The 18,898-nt window shown below is 42.1% G+C and overlaps 2 protein-coding genes across 2 annotated transcripts in view; both read left to right on the plus strand.

The window, feature by feature from the left end:
• kirrel1a (kirre like nephrin family adhesion molecule 1a) overlaps nt 1-8,280 on the plus strand; it is a 36,460-nt gene extending 28,180 nt beyond the window's left edge. The window contains exons 11-15 of the mRNA XM_083937149.1: nt 434-650; nt 2,148-2,255; nt 2,441-2,568; nt 2,888-2,965; nt 5,693-8,280. Of these exons, the coding sequence (XP_083793275.1) occupies nt 434-650; nt 2,148-2,255; nt 2,441-2,568; nt 2,888-2,965; nt 5,693-6,427 (1,266 nt within the window). The 3' untranslated portion in view covers nt 6,428-8,280. The remainder of the gene's footprint in view (nt 1-433; nt 651-2,147; nt 2,256-2,440; nt 2,569-2,887; nt 2,966-5,692) is intronic.
• Nucleotides 8,281-9,682: 1,402 nt separating this feature from the next.
• ndufs2 (NADH:ubiquinone oxidoreductase core subunit S2) lies at nt 9,683-18,753 on the plus strand. Its single transcript, XM_083937546.1, has 14 exons — nt 9,683-9,805; nt 12,247-12,350; nt 13,059-13,249; nt 14,283-14,403; nt 14,876-14,988; nt 15,317-15,391; nt 15,488-15,565; nt 15,661-15,746; nt 15,884-16,003; nt 17,077-17,206; nt 17,570-17,665; nt 17,862-17,945; nt 18,375-18,432; nt 18,535-18,753. Exons 1-14 carry the CDS (start codon nt 9,699-9,701, stop codon nt 18,570-18,572), a joined length of 1,401 nt encoding a protein of 466 aa, XP_083793672.1. The 5' UTR covers nt 9,683-9,698; the 3' UTR covers nt 18,573-18,753.
• The last annotated feature ends 145 nt before the right edge of the window (nt 18,754-18,898 follow it).

Consider the following 18,898-nt stretch of genomic DNA (forward strand, 5'->3'; position numbering starts at 1 on the left):
TCCTCGCATTTCAGTTATATTGTTCTTAATTTTGCATTAAATGACCTCCTCTTTGTATGTCCGCAGTATCTGCTTTAGCCTACCTAAACCTAATAGACTGATACATAAGGGTTTGAGTGGCAACATATAGCATCGTTTCATTATTATTAGTTATTTCTTTTATTTGGGCTATAAAATGTCAGAAAATGTAGAAAGATGTTGATCCGTTTTTCCCAAAGCCAAAATGACGTCCTCAAATGTCTTGTCTTGTCCACAACTCAAAGATATTCAGTTTACTATCATAGAGGAGGAACAAAATCAGAAAATATTCACATTAAAGAAGCTGGAATGAGAGAGTTTTGACTATATTTTCATAGATCTTACTCAAAACGATTAATTGGTTATCAAAATAGCTGTAACGGTGTGTGTGTGTGTGCGTGTGTGCGTGCTGCAGGTGTGGGCGTGGAAGGAGAACGTGTGGGAGAAGGAGAAGGGGACGCTGCTGGAGAGGTACACGGTGGAGCAGAGCAAACCATCAGCGGAGGGCGGCGGCGTCCTCTCCACCCTCACCATCAACAACGTGATGGAGTCTGACTTCCTGTCCACCTACAACTGCACGGCCTGGAACTCGTTCGGCCCGGGCACCATGATCATCACACTGGAGGAGACAGGTGTGTTTTATAAATCCATTCATCATCTCTCAGTTTCATGAGAAGGTTTCATCAGGAGGAGATCAAAGGAGAAAACAAGTGGATTTCTCTGTATAAAACTCTAAAGTAACTTCCTGTTGAATGCAAAAGAAATGATGTAGCTTCTAGGTTGTCTAACACTTCTTAAAATATGTTCATGTTATGTTAAGTTTCTGATCATTTCTGTTAGATGATTAGCTTTTTTGCAACAAGCTCTGTTTTGTCTTTCAGGATTAGGTTAAATGTAAAAGTATATTACCTGAATGTGTCTGCAGGTACTGCTTACAGGGTGTGTACAGCCCCAACAACCCTCAACAATAAGTGCCAAGGGCGATAGCATCCATTACTCATTCATTACATTAATTTAGCTGATACTTTTATCCAAAGCGTGCTTCAACCATGGAGAAACTACCCGAAAAATCATCAAATAAGCAAAAGCAAAACTGCTTCAAGTGCTACATTTTAGAAACATTATTTTTTTCTATTTATTGATTAATGGGCCATGGTGCAGTCTGAACAGATGAGGAGCGGTAGCTTGGCCTTAAAGTTGTACTTCGTAAGAATTGAGATATGTTGTTTCTAGCGGCCTCTTTGGTGGTAAGATGTAACTGCAGGCGAGCCTGTTCTTTCGGAACCCTCCATCTTGTCATGTTCACTGTCACTGGGTTGACTTTTTTTTTTTTGCTCTTTTGTAAACTTTATTGAAACACATTTACCTCTCTACTTCCAGTCCGTCCCCTATATGTTCCCCTCTTAAATCCATACACACGCACATGTTCCTATTACACTTCTGCTCTTACTACAACTCTGACTCAGAAGATGGGAGTTCCTGATTTCTGAATACAAGTGAACCTGCATAACCATAGTGGCAATCTGGTTCAGCAGACCAACCGCTGTCGGCAGCATTACTAACATGGCGGCTTATTTACATCTAGATAGGAAATGTCGCCACAGACACATATTTTGGAATACTCAGAAAAAAGGCAACACGTGATTTCATTAGTGGGTCACATGTTCAGTCACCATTATTTTAACTCACTATTTGATAGATATTAACTTAAAAGACAATTAAAAAGATGAAAATCTTACGGAGTACAACTTTAACCTTAGTCATAAGAAAACAAGCCGTCATTGGAAACTGTTAGGAAAAGAGCCGGTACTTTCAAGACATATAGACAGGGGATTATATGAGCCCCTCCCCATCCCAGTGGGAATAACACAGTTAATTGTTGGCCATGTTGTAAATCCCCTAGAAAGGCTCTATTATATTTACCTGATGTGATGTGTGAAGTATTTGGATTGGTCAGGTGTTTAATCCACTGGATTAGCCAACAGCAGACATGTTGTATTCACTTTATTTGTTCATCATGTAATTTAAGTTCTTAAGATGTTTTTGTTGCTTTTAAATCTGTATTGTGCAGCTATTGACAGACTTTTGCATCCCTTACTCAATCCACCCCTCTCTTTCTCTCATTCCAGAGGAAGTCCCAGTGGGGATAATAGCCGGTGGGACGGTGGTCTCTACCATCTTCTTATTTATCTTACTGCTGGTGCTCGTTCTGATCTTCTACCGGCAGCGCAAAGGCAGTGAGTCATACTCTCCCTGTGCTTAACACATACATTATCAAGACCAGATCTGCATGTACAGTAGAAGTTTTCATGAGTTCCTCTCACCATATGAATGTAGGTACTCACTCCTCCTGCTCATGAAAACACACCGGCCAAGATGCGTGTGTCCAGCTGTATTCAACCTTGCCGTGTTTTACTTCCAGGTCGGCGCGGGGTCACGCTGGGTAAACCTGACATAAAGGTGGAGACCATAAACAAGGAGACCCACAGCTTAGAGGAGGACTCCGGCAGTGTATCCACGGCTTCGCGCATGGTCAAGGCCATGTACTCGGTGAGCAGCAGCAGGATATGTGTGCTTGGGCCGGACACTGTTTACACAGCCTGTAGCTGTAGAAAAAACCTCAGATTAACTCAGTAACCTCTCCCAACACCATACTTTACTTTTTGTCTAAAAAACAAACTGTGTTTTCCCCCTTGAACCTCTCCTTTTAACACTTTGAATTCCATTTTCTCTTTTCCTGTCATACTCCGTTGCCTCCTTCCCTCTTCTGTTTCGTTATGGCACCTTCTCTCTCCTTTTTGTTTTTGTTTTGTTTTGTTGTTTGACGGTTTAGTTTCTCCCCTCTGTGTCCTTCTCTCCTTCTAATCAGCCCTTTAAAGATGACATAGAGCTCAAGTCTGACCTCCGCAGCGACACCCTGGACACCCGCCAGGAGTATGACCTTAAGGTGAGCTCATTAAACACTCATTTATATCAAATCAGGAAGCAGATAGTCTGCATTATAAACAAATTGACTTTTTTTCTTGATAGAAAAACACAGATATGTTGAATATATAGTAAAAATCAATAAACGCTTGATAATAAAATGATGCCAGAGTCATAGTGAGGTCTTGTAGAGTTCATTTTGGTGCAAGGTTTCATTCTAATTATACCTCAAAGAGCTGCAAATATCCTAATCATTACTGACCTGGTGGCTGTGAGTGATGGCTTTCATCCAGTGATGTACAGTGCACATGTGCATCTGAAGTAACCAGGAGAAGTCCAGAAAGAGAGACTTGAATAGATAGCTCTGGTCTGGTTTGACACAGTGGACTACATAGGTCAAAGTTCAATGCAGGTGTCATTTAAAAAAATGGTCCCAGTTTGTAAACGGGATAACAAAATAGTGCTTGGCACACAGTTACTAATTATTATCTACTTTTTATATGTTAAATGTACCCAGTAGATTTGTCTTTACAAAACTTCACATTTTGTTTTGTAGCTTAATAAACAACCACCGTACAAGAAACAAGTCATTATCATTGAATCATTTCAGCAATACAGGTTCAAACAATAATAGGTAAGACAAATAAATCCAATGTAATTTGCAATAGAATTAGAGTTGTATATTGCACATAATGAATGTCAACATTTCACAGATGTGGATGTAATTATTGCCCTTAATTAAAAGTATGCATAGAGGTATGAATAAATGTGAACAGATTCATGTTATGGATGTAGTTATTGCACTGATATACATATATAAGAGTAGACTTAGAAGGCTGACATACCTTTTGGGATTTGTGGTGCTCCTTTCCCTTTGCCATGGCTTCCTCCGGTGAAGATAATGCTCCTGGTACTGCTCTAATATGTCCCCGTATTTGCTTTGCAACAACTCCCGATCAGTGTTTCCACCGCCGTTACCGCCTTATACTCATGTATCACTTTTGGTAACAGCTCCGTCTTGTCGTCTGTCCAAGCAAATAAATCTCTGGTCCTACTTTTCGCCGTTGTTGTTCCTGAAATATGACATATGACTTATGATTACGGTCGGGTTAAAACAATTCTGCCTCTGATACAAAATAACCTCAGCTGTTTGAAGCCTCAAGAACATTAAGAATTATTTCTGTCCTCGAAACTACTTCCTTTAAACTTAGTATTACATTCAATATCTGTGAGAATATTAGAGAAGGATATTTAAAACAAAAGTATTCTGCAGTGTGTTCTGCCTTTCAGTCTCTAGCTGTGAGGTAACTAACTTATCTGATTGCTTAGACTGTTGCCTCACTCTACCTGAAGATATTTAAACACAAAATAGAAAAAGGTATAGGGTGTTTTGGCATACTCTGCCCATTCAGCTGGCATGAATCATTTATACATTTCGACACCGTGGGGCTGGGCTTAGATGATGAATGTATTTTTACGCGTAAAGCTGCCAAAATGTTCTGCTGAAGTGCCATCCGCATGAATATTTTGTGAGGGCAAACACACCACCCCTCAAGCTGGAGTGCTGCCCTGGATCACTTTGAAGAAACACAGACATGAATCCACCCCAGGAGATTGTTAGATCACCCCGACAACCGCCTCAGCCAACTGCCGCCTGAAGCACTGAATCACTGAATCACTGAAACAAAGTTGGGTGGGTGGGGGAGAAGTCGGGTACATGAGAGGCAACGGCATGACAGAATCATGTCAGAAATAATAGTAGAGTGACATGGAGTGGGTGTAGTGAGCGTGGAAAGCATCCTTTCTTCACCCAGACAATCTGGGGTCACCGTGATGTTGGCAGGGATCCACCCTGCTGGAGAGGCCTGGAGGAAAACACGGATGAAAGCTTTAAGCAAAAATGGTCAAATCCGAGTGTACGGGTTTTCTTGTTAACCAGTTCAAAAAAATCAATTATCTTATCACTGTTTGTATGGTAAAGTACAGTATGTCTTGTATACTAACTGCAAAAACAGCACACTCTGAAAGTGAGTATATAGTATCTACTATTATTTTGTAGAATAAGATTAGGCAGATTTTTTTCACGTCATGCACCTGTAGCTTTTATTCAACTCTAGTCATTTTGGCCTAGACATATTTATGTAAAGGTCACGAGAGGTACTAAAGATCTTTTCAAAGTCGATAGGTACTAGCGCCGGTCCGGAGCCTGTGCCATTTTGGTGCAGGCTGATTGCTTGGCACCGGGAAGTGCAGTGTACTAAAAAAAAAAGAAAAGCATATCCGATCGACTTCACAGTCAACGCTGCAAGAAATGCGAAGGACACACAGAAAGACAGACTCCAGATTCCTTGGATCATAGTGAGATACAGTTCATAGGAGCTCACGCAGTTACGTCCCATCATTTTAATTTTTGAGCACTTGTCTTCTCAATAACTTGATTTGCATATGTTTCTGAAAAGAACTCTCAAAAGAAAAGATCTCAAGCAGCCAAGTCACAGTAACAAGGGCGAACTGCCCTCACGACTCAATCTTGGACACTGAACTTGGATGCAGACCAGCTCGTGACACGCAGTTCTCCCTGACCTCTGACCCTCTACAAAATATTTTCTCTTTGGGGATCAGAAAGGAGCAGAACATTTTTATTTTACAGCCCTTTTGACCCTAATGATGCATCCATATAGAAAATGATATTTCCCCTCATATATTTTCTTGATGCTCACTCTGCTTTTGTCTCTGCCTCTGTCTCCAGGACCCCACCAATGGGTACTACAACGTGCGAGCCTCCACCCATGATGAAGGCCGCCCTGCCTCCCGCTCCACCTTGCACTATTCTGATTACCGCTCCCCCACAGGAACACCAGGGGGAGCTGCATCTATTAGCAGTAGTGCAGGAGGCTCAGGAGCTACGGCCAGCGGAGGAGCCCCTGGTCTCCCTGGCCCCCTTACCTCCCCTGGCCGCCCCCAGGCCTGCTATGACCCCCGGCCCCCCTCCAGACTCTCCCACATTAGCTACGCCCAGTTCAACACCTTCACACGTGCGGGCCAGAGCCAGCAGCCCCCGCCTAACCCCGCCCCTGTGGCCAGCGACTTCCCAGGAGACTGCAGCCTCCTGGACTCCACTTCCCAGCTGGCCTACGACAACTACGGATACCCCTCGCACTACCAGACCTACCGCATGGGTTTTGCCCCGTCCAGCCTGGCGCCGCTGGAGGCCTGCCCTTCCTATGAAATGTACGGGGTGGGATCTGGGGTGGGACCTGGGGTGGGACCTGGGGTGGGACCTGGTGTGGGACCTGGTGTGGGACCCGGGGTGGGATCTGGGGTGGCGGGACCTGGGGTCGGCGTTGGTCCCGGGGTTCCTGCTCCCTCAGGATCAGAGACTGGACTAGGGAAGTATGGCAGCTCCACTCGCTTCTCTTACACCTCACAACACTCCGACTACTCCCACAGCCGGCACACACAAAGGATGCAGACTCACGTGTGAGACAGAGAGACGCATAACCACCTCACAGTCTTAGCGGAGCATGAGGAAGCATCTTATAAATAGTCACATCTAAAAACACACACAATCATAGATTTACACGCACACATTTTCACACACAAACAGACTACAGAACACAGAAAAACACCACACACATGCACAGAGTCAGAAGACTATGCCCATGAGACAGGGAGTGTATGAGAAACCAGAGGGAGGGAGAAAAAGAGACCAATTTTAGCGAGACAGGGAAGGGAAATTCCACACAATTTTGAATTCCCTCACTCCCGATGTGTTTGTATATCAGAGCTCTGAAAGAGCGGACGGCGCAAGTCACAATCAAGACTGGGAAAGAGAGCGAGAACCAGAGAGAGGACGAGAGATCACAGATCTTTGGAGCCCTATAGCTTTTGCTATGAACTGACTTTGTAAATGATGAGAGAACGTTTTTAGGCAAAACTGACTGACTGTCAAATATGGTACACGCTGATCGGGAAAAACCTCAACCAGTGGAAGTCATTCTGGCCGCCATTTTTATTCATTTCTTTTTTGCTGGTTGTCTTATTCAATGATCATAGAGCACATATATATAGTATCCCAGAATGCCCTTCTGTACAGTAGTACACGCCATCATGCCTATTAGGCGGCGTGTGTCGGGGCTGGGGTGGGGTCGGGAGGGTTGTCATCATTTTGCACTGCATCTACAGTATTCATGCTTAGACGTCCCTTATCTATATCTGTGTAATGTCTTCTTTTTATTTGCACACCAGACTAGAGCTTTGTATTCTATTTTTTAACATTACAGAATTATTTTTGTCAATGTAAAACATGTAATGTGTATGTATGGACCAAAAGTTTGAACGTGAGCCCACCTAACTCGGGCGTTCGCCTGGGTGATTCCACTGAGACAGAGCGGAGAGTTGTGTCGACAACTGAGCCTGACTTCAGGACGTATTATAAATCAGAAGGGTATATCGGTGTATAAAAGAAACCTAGTGCCAAGTGTTCATGTTGTTCTTCACCTTAGATCATGTATATGCAGTAGAAGCTCCTTCTATTGGTGACTGTTGCTTTAAAAACCAGGCTCGGGACCTTGAGTCATTCCCAGACATTTTCGTAGGCCGGAGCCTTTTTCTCTGAGCTCCAATCTACGAGCTCGGTGCAGACAGAGAGAAAAACACAGATGTTGGGTTTAGAACTGAGTGGCCTTATAGGGGAACATGTCGTACATTTCCATTTTGAATCATTCCTCATCGTCTGTCTGCCAAAACGGCCGGAGGAGAATGTGTATGGAGAGGTTCAATGAAGGCTTGTCCACAATATTGACATGTAGTAGTGTATGACTGTGAGTGTGTGGGTGTGTGAGTGTGTGAGAGAGACCAAGAAGGAGTATGTGGGCATTGGCACGCACATCGATTTGTACAGTGTGTTTGTATAGATGTGTGAATGAGCGCGTATGTATGGTAAGCATACTGTAAACACACAGCGCCCGACTCCAGGGTGCGCAAGACTATCGTACGCACGTCGCTGTGTATACAGTATACAGTATGAGTGTGTGTGTGCCTGTGTGCATGTCTGTGTCTAAGTTTGCGGGCGTGTGTTTCAGTATATGTCCATATCATTTCTCTCACAATCCTGTTACAGTACTTTTATACCTCTGGTAGGACTGTATCCTGTATTATTGTGTCTTTGAATTTAGAAAAATCCAATGTTTATCTTATTGTACTGTTCTTCGTAGCAGAGACAACTGTTCAAAAGATGTACAACGAACATTATCAAACTCTCATTTTTTAATTTCATTATCTTCAATATTTTTTAAAAATGGTATGTAATTATTTTTCCACAGTATTACATAAATAAAAGCACTGTTTTTTATATAAAAAAATCAGAGTTTGTCATCTTTGGGCAGATGGCTTCAAATGGACGTGTTCATTATTTTGTGTTGGCAACACCTGTTGTTATTGGAGCCCAAGGAGGAGACCTCATTTTATATCTGTGTTACATGCTTATGCACAGTAGATTGTTATATTAAAATAATAATGTGTTTGTTAAATAAACCTAATAGCTTACATTTTTATTACCCATGTTTCTTCCTGACAAATTCACAGCATTAGCTCCAAATAATAAGCAATAAAAACTGCTCAGGTATATGAGTGATGGGTCTTTTAAAGATATACGGTAAGTGGAATTTTATTTTTTAACAAAGAGGATATAATATATGTAATAATAATATGTTTGTGTCATGCCGCCACCCCATATAAAAGGAAGGCATTAAAGGGGAAGTTAATGAAGCAGGTTCATAAGCAGCAGAAAGTCCAAAAAACCTGGCAATTACCAAAAGAAATACTGAAAAAAGCTCAAATGAAACCTGTAAAATGCAACAAAACTAAATTAAACTGAAGACAAATGAAAGCTGCAGCCTCCTCTGCCCCCACGTAAATGGCATTTCACTATCTCAGCCTGGTCTCAGCCTCACTCGCTCTAAGTGGAGCCGGCCACCTGCTCAGGTGTAAGGTGAGCTAAACTGAGAGCATGCATACAAAATAATGATCTAAACTTTGATGTAAGATTTATTAGTTACTGTTGAAGTCCCAAGGGCGGCACAGTGGTGTGGTGGTTAGCACTGTCGCCTCACAGAAAGAGGGTTCCTGGGGCTGGGGCCCCTCTGTGTGGAGTTTGCATGTTCTCCCCGTGTCTGCGTGGGTTTTCTCCGGGTTCTCCTGCTTCCTCCCACAGTCCAAAGACGTGCAGGTGTTCGGTTCATTGATGACTCTAAAATCACCCGTAGGTGTGAATGTGAGTGTGAATGGTTGTCTGTCTCTGTTTGTCTCTATGTGTCCTGTGACAGACTGGCGTCCTGTCCAGGGTGGACCCCGCCTCACGTCCGATGTCAGCTGGGATCGGCTCCAGCCCTCCGCGACCCCGACCCCGGGATAAGCGGTTGAAGATGATGGATGGATGTTGAAGTCACAATTTACTGTGTCTGTGAGCGCACGTCCAGATGAATGCACCAAACGTAATAGAACATAATTTACTGCAATACTAGTTTACCTATCATTTTAGATTTGAACAGTATCTCTATTATAGGTCATACCCATATGAATCACATTGGCCTACGTTTACTTACATTATTCCAAATATACTTACAAGCAAACTAACTCTAGGCCACTTTAAGGACGGGGGTGACAGATTGTGTAATACACCATACCGCTAGGTGGCGTTATAAACATAACGCGCCTCCAGAAACACAGAAGAAGATACTCCTCCAGCAGCCAAGATGGCGGCCAATATGTTGAGGTCGCTTACCAAACTAGGACGTCCTTCAACTAAATTCATATTAAATCAGAATTTGATGAGCCCTGGCTGCACTGTCGTGCAAAACAGGTAAGATACCAAAAACACAACGCGTGTATAACACTTGTATTGACAGGCGTCTCCGGGCGAGCTCCACATGAATGTGCACAGTGAAAGGCTAATGTTAGCATATTACCAAACAAGCCGACTTACTCTCCAGAATAACTACGAGTCGCCTGCTACAATTTGTACTTTCTCTCTGAATGGAAACCGTCTTAAACAGACACGAATATAACTGTTATAGCAATGGCAACCTTAAAGGTCGCGTACGTTACATGATAGGTGAGCTTTCCTGCTGTAGCTGTTAGCCGTCCGGTTATCTAACGTGTTAGTGTTTACCACTCCGGCTCTAACGTAATACATCTGTTATGCTCTAATATCAACGTATATACGTATCTTACACGAGACATAGACAAAACAGGTCCGTTTCTGTTTAGGGGGCTGTAAATTAAACCTTGCATTAACGTTATTTGACCAGTGTAAGTGTCAGTATTCTGGATACATTTCAGAAATCTGTCCAATGCAACGAGGAATGCAAAGTTCCTTACATTGGAGAAACAAAACAACCACTGCATAAACGCATGGCCCAACACAGGAGAGCTAACTCCTCAGGCCTGGACTCCGCTGTCCACTTACATCCTAAGGAGAAAGCCCACTCCTTTGATGACAGCAATGTCCAAATCTTGGACAGAGAGGACAGATGGTTTGAAAGAGGAGTAAAAGAAGCCATCTATGTAAAAGTGGAGAAACCATCGCTAAACAGAGGAGGAGGTCTGAGACACCACTTATCTCCAATTTACAATGCTGCCCTTTCAGCGCTTGCCAGGAGATTCAAAAATCTGACCTCAAAGAACAACTGTTCAGACATGGCCCGGGTGACCCCAACGACTGTCGTTCAGACTCAATAGAGCACTAACGAAGTCCAAACCAACTGCCCACCAACGACTGTCACTGTAACGAAGGGCGTTGGCACTTGGAGCACAAAAGGTTCCAGGGACATCATCGGCCTTGTGAGAGGTTAAATACCTGGATATAACTCTAAGAGCCTTCTCACAATGTCCTTTTGGCCGCGGCCAAAACCGGTAAGAGTAGGTTCAAACCGGTACAGGAGGTTGGACCAGTCCCAGCCTGGTCAGATGCATCCAAGCCTCTTGGATGAGAGGTGAAACGTCTTCCTAGACAAACAACCAGTCCAGTTGCTTTTGACTGAAATTGCTTTGAGGATAACGACGACCTGGACAAACGAGAACATTCACAGGCTTATCTCAGAAATCAGTTCAGATGTCTCTGAAATGGTCTTCGTTCCCCTACGTGCTGAGAATGTCGGGGCAAGTCAAGGGGACTTGAATGTGCATTTGGGGTCTACAGATACTTGAGTTCAGACTGGTTTTATGTAGTTATATATTCATGCTGCAATAATTAGCATAAACGAACACGGTTATACCAGCATGACCCATATTTCCGATCTGCGTGTCTCCCTCATCTGCAAATATGATTATTAGGTAGCAGGTTGACAACCAGGGTTTTAAATGAACCTTTGTGATCACCAGTCAATGTGGCCGGTAACTTTCTAAAGTTGCCAGCCAATCAGAATTTCCACTAGCCATTTTGTTTACGGTGAAGTTAAGAGAAATTCTGAGCACCACTGAAGCATTTGATCATTTTATCAACATTGTTGGCATGGAAAACACATATCAAGTGCAATACATAAAACAAAATATACACAGCAAGTGCAAACATTTAATTTCAAGCTTGGAATCTGTCTGTCTGTCTGTCTCTATCTCTCTCAGACAACTTCCTTGGGCTCTCCTGAATACTTCGGTCACTCTCATGGTCCTTTACTGTTTAACTTTAAAATAACTAGTTTCCACTACGGAACTGTTCGTTTTGTTTTTTCTTTTGTGTACAAATACAAGCCATTCACGACCCGTCAGCCATTTGGCATTCGATTTTCTTTTCTTCGTTTCTGTTGGACGTTCGTTTCCATGGTTTCTCACGCTGGTTTCACTGCAAACTGCGCACAGCCAATTGACGTATGAAACGTCATCACGTAGCATTACATCACAGCGTTCATGGGAAAAGTAGGAAGTACCAAAACAGGGATAAATGACCAGAGAATAGAGGCTTGTATCATGCATGTAATGACTCATATTCTACATCACCGGCCAGACTGGCTAGTAAGTTGATATTACTGCCACTGAATGCATTTGATCATTTTATCAACATTGTTGGAACCCTGTTAAAAACCAATGTTGGTCCAGATCATCACCCAAAGTGACAATAAGATTAAAGCCTCAAAACAGCAACATAATGGTATGTAGAAGAACTAAGACGGATGTGTTTGTGGCATCAGAGGTGGCGCTGCCTAACTAGCACTAGAATGCTGTTATTTTTGTGTGTGTTAGCTCAAAGCTGAAGGCTTACTAACACAACCTGGTCTCAGCTAATATTTTCAATGTTTTTTTTCACAGGCAGAAACAATGGCAGCCAGATGTGGAGTGGACAGAGCAGTTTGCAGGGGCAGTGATGTACCCCACTGCCATGAATGAGAAATGGACCCCACCCCCATGGAATGGTACCTTCCACACACACAGTCAGACTTTTAGGGCTACTAGTTCCCCGCTAACTGCTCGTCTTCAAACCTTTATTTAGTGATATCAAAAGTCTTGACTTATTTCCAGTGTTGTACTTGGTTTTGTCAGTGCGCCAAACATTGGTTAAGCCTACATATTAATCAGAACAAGATCTGCTAGTGGGGTATTGGCCTGTGGTGCCAGTAAATTTTCCAAATGAGCATTACACATTTTTTAATTAGCTAGTTTTAGTTTATTTTTTATTTTGAATATGGGAAAGGAATAACAACATAAATAGAAAAAATGTAAAGAAAAGGAAAAAAACAAACAATAATAATCACAAAATCATAACTTTTTTTTGGCCAGTAATAAAACACAAAGTAACCAACAAAAACTTTCAACAGTTTAACATGTCTGAAAAGGATCAGCAAAAAGAATTACTTATTTAATATTACCTCTTCCCCATTTTCAAACTTTGTCACATGTCGAAATATTTTTAAAATCTATTTCATAACATTTAGTTTAGTTTAGTTCTGCAGCGGCGAGTGTAGATATTTGAGATGGACTCAAACCGGATCAGATTCAATTTCTAGCTGTAAAAGTCTGACATCCTTTCCTTTTATTAGTTCTTATTTGGATTACAGCATCAGATCCTCTTGTTTTTTAATCTGCCTTAGCCTGTCCTGAATCGTTTCGCGTTCTTCTTGCAGACAAAGATCCTCCTGCAGAGAAGGATGTGTCCAACCTGACCATCAACTTTGGTCCCCAGCATCCTGCAGCCCACGGTGTGCTGCGTCTTGTCCTGGAGCTCAGCGGAGAGTCCGTCAAGAAATGTGACCCCCACATCGGCCTGCTTCACCGTGGCACAGAGAAGCTCATCGAGTACAAGACCTACCTGCAGGTATGGAACCACTTACAATATCTGTAAACAATAAACTCTATTTATTAGGTAGTGACTTGGATAACTCATTCTGATTGTGTGTAAGTGTATATATATATATATATATATATATATAGACCAATTAATGGTTAGGGATAGGCCGATTTTTGCTATTTTTAAAATATTGGATGCGGCCAACACATAAGCAGGTTAATCCGATTATCAAGCAGGCACGTTTGCTTAGTTACTGCACGCTTATCACAAGTCTGCACATAGAGCGTGTAATATAAGTAAACAAAGTGGTTATTAATATGATTACTATTATTTATTTTTTCAATCACTCAGATTACGGCCATTTTCATTGTAACAGTGTCACAAACAGGCAAAAACATGCTTTGGGAAAGTTTTGCGAAGACGCTTAAAAGCTTTAGAGCATTTAAGCCCCTTTTAGGAAAATGACACATTTACTACTATTAACTATCATGTACCTCAGGCTACTATAAACATTTCCCCAAATTCCCTCAATTATCTGTGATACTGTGTTCAATATATATTAGATTGTAATGGAAATGTAGAATAAATTACTTTTAAATGAAATACTAACCTTGTAATTTTGTTTTTTATACTTAAGATGGCTGAGAAATCCAATCCCTTATTATTGTTTTGTATCATTTGTTATTATTAAACTGTTAAATTGTATCAGATGGAGGGAAAAAAGAAAAATCAAATCGACATCTATCGGCTGTCTTGATTTCTAAAGATCAGCTGACCTTGAATCAGTGGCGCTCTTCTTGGCACAGAACCGTAAATTGCAACACAACTTCTTGCAAAATCCTGTTTTATTGTGTTTAACACAACAACATACTGTGGAGAATAAGCTGTGTAAAAAGTAGATGGTGCAAGAGAACACATCAGCCCTTCACTTGAAAACAGCAAAATTAAACTCTTGACGTCAAACTGATGAAAGATTAAGAGGACCTTTATCATGTGTTGCATAATTCTTGGAAGTCCCCTTACCCAGTGCGCCTCAGTTCCTCTTCCCTTAATGCTACAGGCTCTACCCTACTTTGACCGTCTGGACTACGTTTCCATGATGTGTAACGAGCAGGCCTACTCACTGGCTGTGGAGAAGCTGCTCAACATCCAAGCTCCGCCCCGTGCACAGTGGATCCGAGGTACAGGCTTGAGGCTTATTTGTCCGCCATTGATGACAGGCTTTTCTATTGCATTTTATTTTGATGTACACATGGGATTCTATAAAGCTACTGTTCATATAATTTATTTTATTTAAGTAAGGTTGTCACAGGAATGATGCATGCACACACACACACACACACACACACACACACACACACACACACACACACACACACACACACACACACACACACACACACACACACACACACACACACACACACACACACACACACACACACACACCATTTATTGTTATTTAATATGTTCCTACAAATCAGTTGCTGGTCATGGGGCTGCATTATGATAATATTCTATAGAATATCAGCAGAATATTTACATTTACATTTCCCCGGATACAAGGGGACATGGAATTGTTGCCAATTATCTCTCTTTTCAATCGTCTCATCAATTTTAAATGGATGGGTGTGTTCTGTGTTGTGTTTGTAGTTTTGTACGGAGAGATGACTCGTATCCTGAATCACATCATGGCCATCACCACGCACGCCCTCGACATCGGAGCCATGACTCCCTTCTTCTGGATGTTTGAGGAGAGAGAAAAGGTCGGAATCCGTTTATCACGTTGTTACATTTGTTATTGCAACTTTGTTTATCTGGGGATATATGTCACATGACCTTAATGTTTCTTGAAAGAAGGAATCGAGTTACTGAAACTCATGCAATTTCACAGACGTAAGCGGAACCAAAATAGTGACACAAGTTATAAATAGTAACAGAGAGTAAACTAAGTTTAGTGTCTTTTTAAATAGTTTCACTGAAGTGTTCTCATGAGATATAGTGATTTGAAAACTTCCTCCTCAGGGAAAATCACTGCTAATGACGTGGATGCCCACTCTTATTCTAACTATATGACCCTTGTTTTCCCCTCAGATGTTTGAGTTTTATGAGCGAGTGTCTGGAGCTAGAATGCACGCTGCATACGTCAGACCTGGTGGTGTGCATCAGGTAGGAGAACTCATTGAACCTGCTATTCAAAGAAAAGAAAAAAGGGAAATGATTAGCATGATCAGTGAAGTATTAATTATCTTTAATGTGTTCCAGGATTTGCCCATTGGCCTGATGGATGACATCTATGAGTGGTGCAAGAATTTCTCCATTAGAATCGATGAAGTAGAAGAGGTGAACGACTTCTTCCACGACTCTCCACAAGATCTTAACACGATAAGGATGTGGTGAAGATCTGTCAATCAGACTGTTGTTTTTCTTCTGTGCAGATGTTGACCAACAATCGTATCTGGAAGAATCGTACTGTGGACATCGGGGTGGTTACTGCTGAGGAGGCCCTCAACTATGGCTTCAGGTAACGCTCTGATGAAAGTCAAAAGACCCTTTCCTTCCCTTCAACTGTCTTTTATGAAATGCACAAATATTCTAGTTAGTCTGATCAGCAGAAACATCTGTGATACTTACCACTCTTCTTCTCGTCCCCTCCATCAGTGGAGTGATGCTGCGGGGGTCAGGCATCAAGTGGGACCTGAGAAAGTCCCAGCCTTACGACAAGTATGACGAAGTGGAGTTCGACATCCCCATTGGAAGCAAAGGAGACTGCTATGACAGGTAAAATACTAGCACATGGCTGTTGTTAGGATTTAACAGTGCCTTAAGTTCCATGTTTCCCCTTTTTTTTTATATCTTATAAAAATTCTAGTTAGAATGCCAAGCGACTCACAAACAGGTAACACGGTTTTTTTAAACAAGAAACTTTGTTGTGTTTTCCTTTAATTTGTCGCCATACTGTATGTGCTGTAAGTGTTGGTGTGTACTGTATATAAATATGTAATTTACCACAGCTTTACCTTACGTTAGACATGCTTGAAGAGTACTTGAACTTGACTGTGTAGGAACCCTGCACTGATTTATTAGTATTAAACACATTATGTAGACCAGAAGTCTTCAATAATTTTTAGGTCAAGGACCCCTTAGCTGAAAGAGAGAAGGAGCAGGGACCCCACATATTATTGTGTAGAACTGAGTTGCATATTGCAGTCTGAAGGCCTATACACAGCCTTTTTTATGGTGCATACAATACTAAGCTGTTCAAATAATAATTACTGACCTGTTCATATATTTAAACATTATGTAGTAATGTGAAACATACACGTTGAACGCTGAAACAGGCCGATTTATCTTTGCTTATAATATATTCATGCTGGTGTACGTTTTGATTTTGTGACAAAAAGAAATAAAAAATAAAAATGACCAACCCAGTGGTGTGTCTATTAGAGAGACTTTTAAGGCATTACCGGACGACCGTATCTGAATAAATGGTAGTTTATATGCAGGCACAGCTGGCTAAGTGCGGGCTTAATGTTGCTGGTCAAAGATTGTCATTGAGGCAGAACAGACGGCGCCTTCTATCCACGCAGTTAACTGTCTCTCATCACTGAGGCTGTGAAGGTTACCGCACAGTCTGAGAAATGAATCAAACGGAGCCGTCAGTGTTGAATACAGCACAGTCATCCAAAGGGCTTTTTGTTGGGAGAGAAGGGAGACAAATGGCCGTGTCCGCTTCAAGAGGACAGATTGGCCTCACAAATGATCTTAATAGAAAGCTGATCATGACTTTTGGCCGGTTTACAGTATTATCGGCATCTGGAGTTGACCGCTTGTGTTTCCTGTGTGCGCTTCAGGTATCTGTGCAGAGTGGAGGAGATGAGGCAATCCCTGAGGATCATGCACCAGGCGCTCAACAAGATGCCAGAAGGAGAGATTAAGGTGGACGACGCCAAGGTTGCTCCACCCAAGAGGTCTGAGATGAAGGTGAGCTCAGTGGGGATACTTCAGCCTTCCTTTCAGTCTGAGAGATGCTTTCTTTTTGCCTGCGGGCTTTTAAATCTGGAAAACGTTGTACCCTCTTCCCTCTCTGGTTTCCCCCTGTGCTTCATCACTTCTGCGTGTTAGCTACATTTCACACCACTATCTTCCCATATTAAGGCTAGTTCTGCTGCATTTTAATATGACCGCCCTCGAGGCCTGAGATCACCTCTAATTCACCTCAGTGTTGGAACTTTGTGTTACAATCTTGCATTTCAGTCAACATCCGCAGGCTCCACTTCCTCTTAACGTTTGTGCGCATCATTTCCAGCTGCTGAGACATACCATGTTTTCTGCTCCTTTTCCTAGATGTCTATGGAGTCTCTGATCCACCACTTTAAACTGTACACAGAGGGCTACCAGGTCCCCCCAGGGGCCACATACACAGCTGTCGAGGCACCCAAGGTGAGGCAGCTCATAATATGTATACTATTTCTGTATTAATGTAATGGATGTAAACCTAGCAAACAAAAAGTGTAAGATCTGTAGTATACACAAGTTTTTAGAGTCTTAATTAATCAGGAAGCTTTTGTAGGCCTTTAGGGATGTTGTGATGTGATATACTTACTAGAGTGTATTTGTGTGTCTCTGTCGCTTGCAGGGGGAGTTTGGTGTTTATTTGGTATCAGACGGCTCCAGCAGACCCTATCGCTGCAAGATCAAAGCTCCCGGATTCGCTCACTTGGTGCGGGCTTAAAACTTCACAAGACTCTGAAATATTAAACATGCCGGCTATCAATTATTCAGCACGTTTAACAGCTTGTCCTTAAGGCTACTTTTAGTTCATTAAGTAGATTTTATAAAGTACTATGGAAGCATTTTTGAAAACGTACAACCCCCTCCCCCACCCTTCCCCTCCTCCCTCCCTCCCCTCCCCTCTCCTTCCTGCTCATCTCTTTGCTCATGGGTACATGAACTGCTGTTGAATTTTGCTCTTCAAGGCTAAACATGTCTTTAAAGTTGCATAAACAAACTATTAGAGTAGTTAATGCATTCACTTCAGGCTTAAATCTCATGAATTATGAATATTCAATTTTATAAGAGCTCATCTGCCCTGAATAGTGGTAGCCGGTCTTCAGTTCCTCTGAACTAATAACTGTTTCCTTCCTTCTAGGCTGGTCTGGATAAAATGGCCAAAGGACACATGCTGGCTGATGTGGTGGCCATTATTGGTAAGAGTTCTTATTGATCCAGCCTCAGGAAGCAATATTTCAATACAAAACTATTATCTTTTGTATGACGATGTACCGAACCTTTTCTTCTTCTTCTGACAGGCACACAGGACATAGTGTTCGGCGAGGTTGACCGTTAACAAGATGCTGCTAATGTTTTGTTTCCCTGAAGAGGAGAATATGTTCTCTCCTTCACACATCTGTTAGTAAGGCTCTCTTCCTGTTCACTATTTGCTGTAGTGAGGCTTCTGACCGAGGACTTTGCTTATAATCAGTGATGTACAATGCCCAAATAACCCTAATAAATATTTTATGACCCAACAGCTAAATAGTGAGTTGTATTTTTTCAGTCACGCTGTGGGAGGGCTTTTTTAAAAAAAAAGAAAAGATCTTAAACACCAATCTTTTTCTAATGCTGCATTTCCTTGCCTTGTCGACGATCTAGTATTAAGCGTGACTGCAGAGA

Source organism: Echiichthys vipera, assembly GCF_963691815.1.
Source record: "Echiichthys vipera genome assembly, chromosome: 22".
Lineage (NCBI taxonomy): Eukaryota > Metazoa > Chordata > Actinopteri > Perciformes > Trachinidae > Echiichthys > Echiichthys vipera.

What these genes read in the sequence shown, in the direction of transcription:
- ndufs2 (XM_083937546.1), top strand. Translation starts at nt 9,699, where the DNA reads ATGGCGGCCAATATGTTGAGGTCGCTTACCAAACTAGGACGTCCTTCA. An exon ending in TGTTTGAGGAGAGAGAAAAG is followed by an intron (nt 14,989 to 15,316) that starts GTCGGAATCCGT and finishes TTTTCCCCTCAG; the next exon opens with ATGTTTGAGTTTTATGAGCG. An exon ending in GACCTGGTGGTGTGCATCAG is followed by an intron (nt 15,392 to 15,487) that starts GTAGGAGAACTC and finishes AATGTGTTCCAG; the next exon opens with GATTTGCCCATTGGCCTGAT.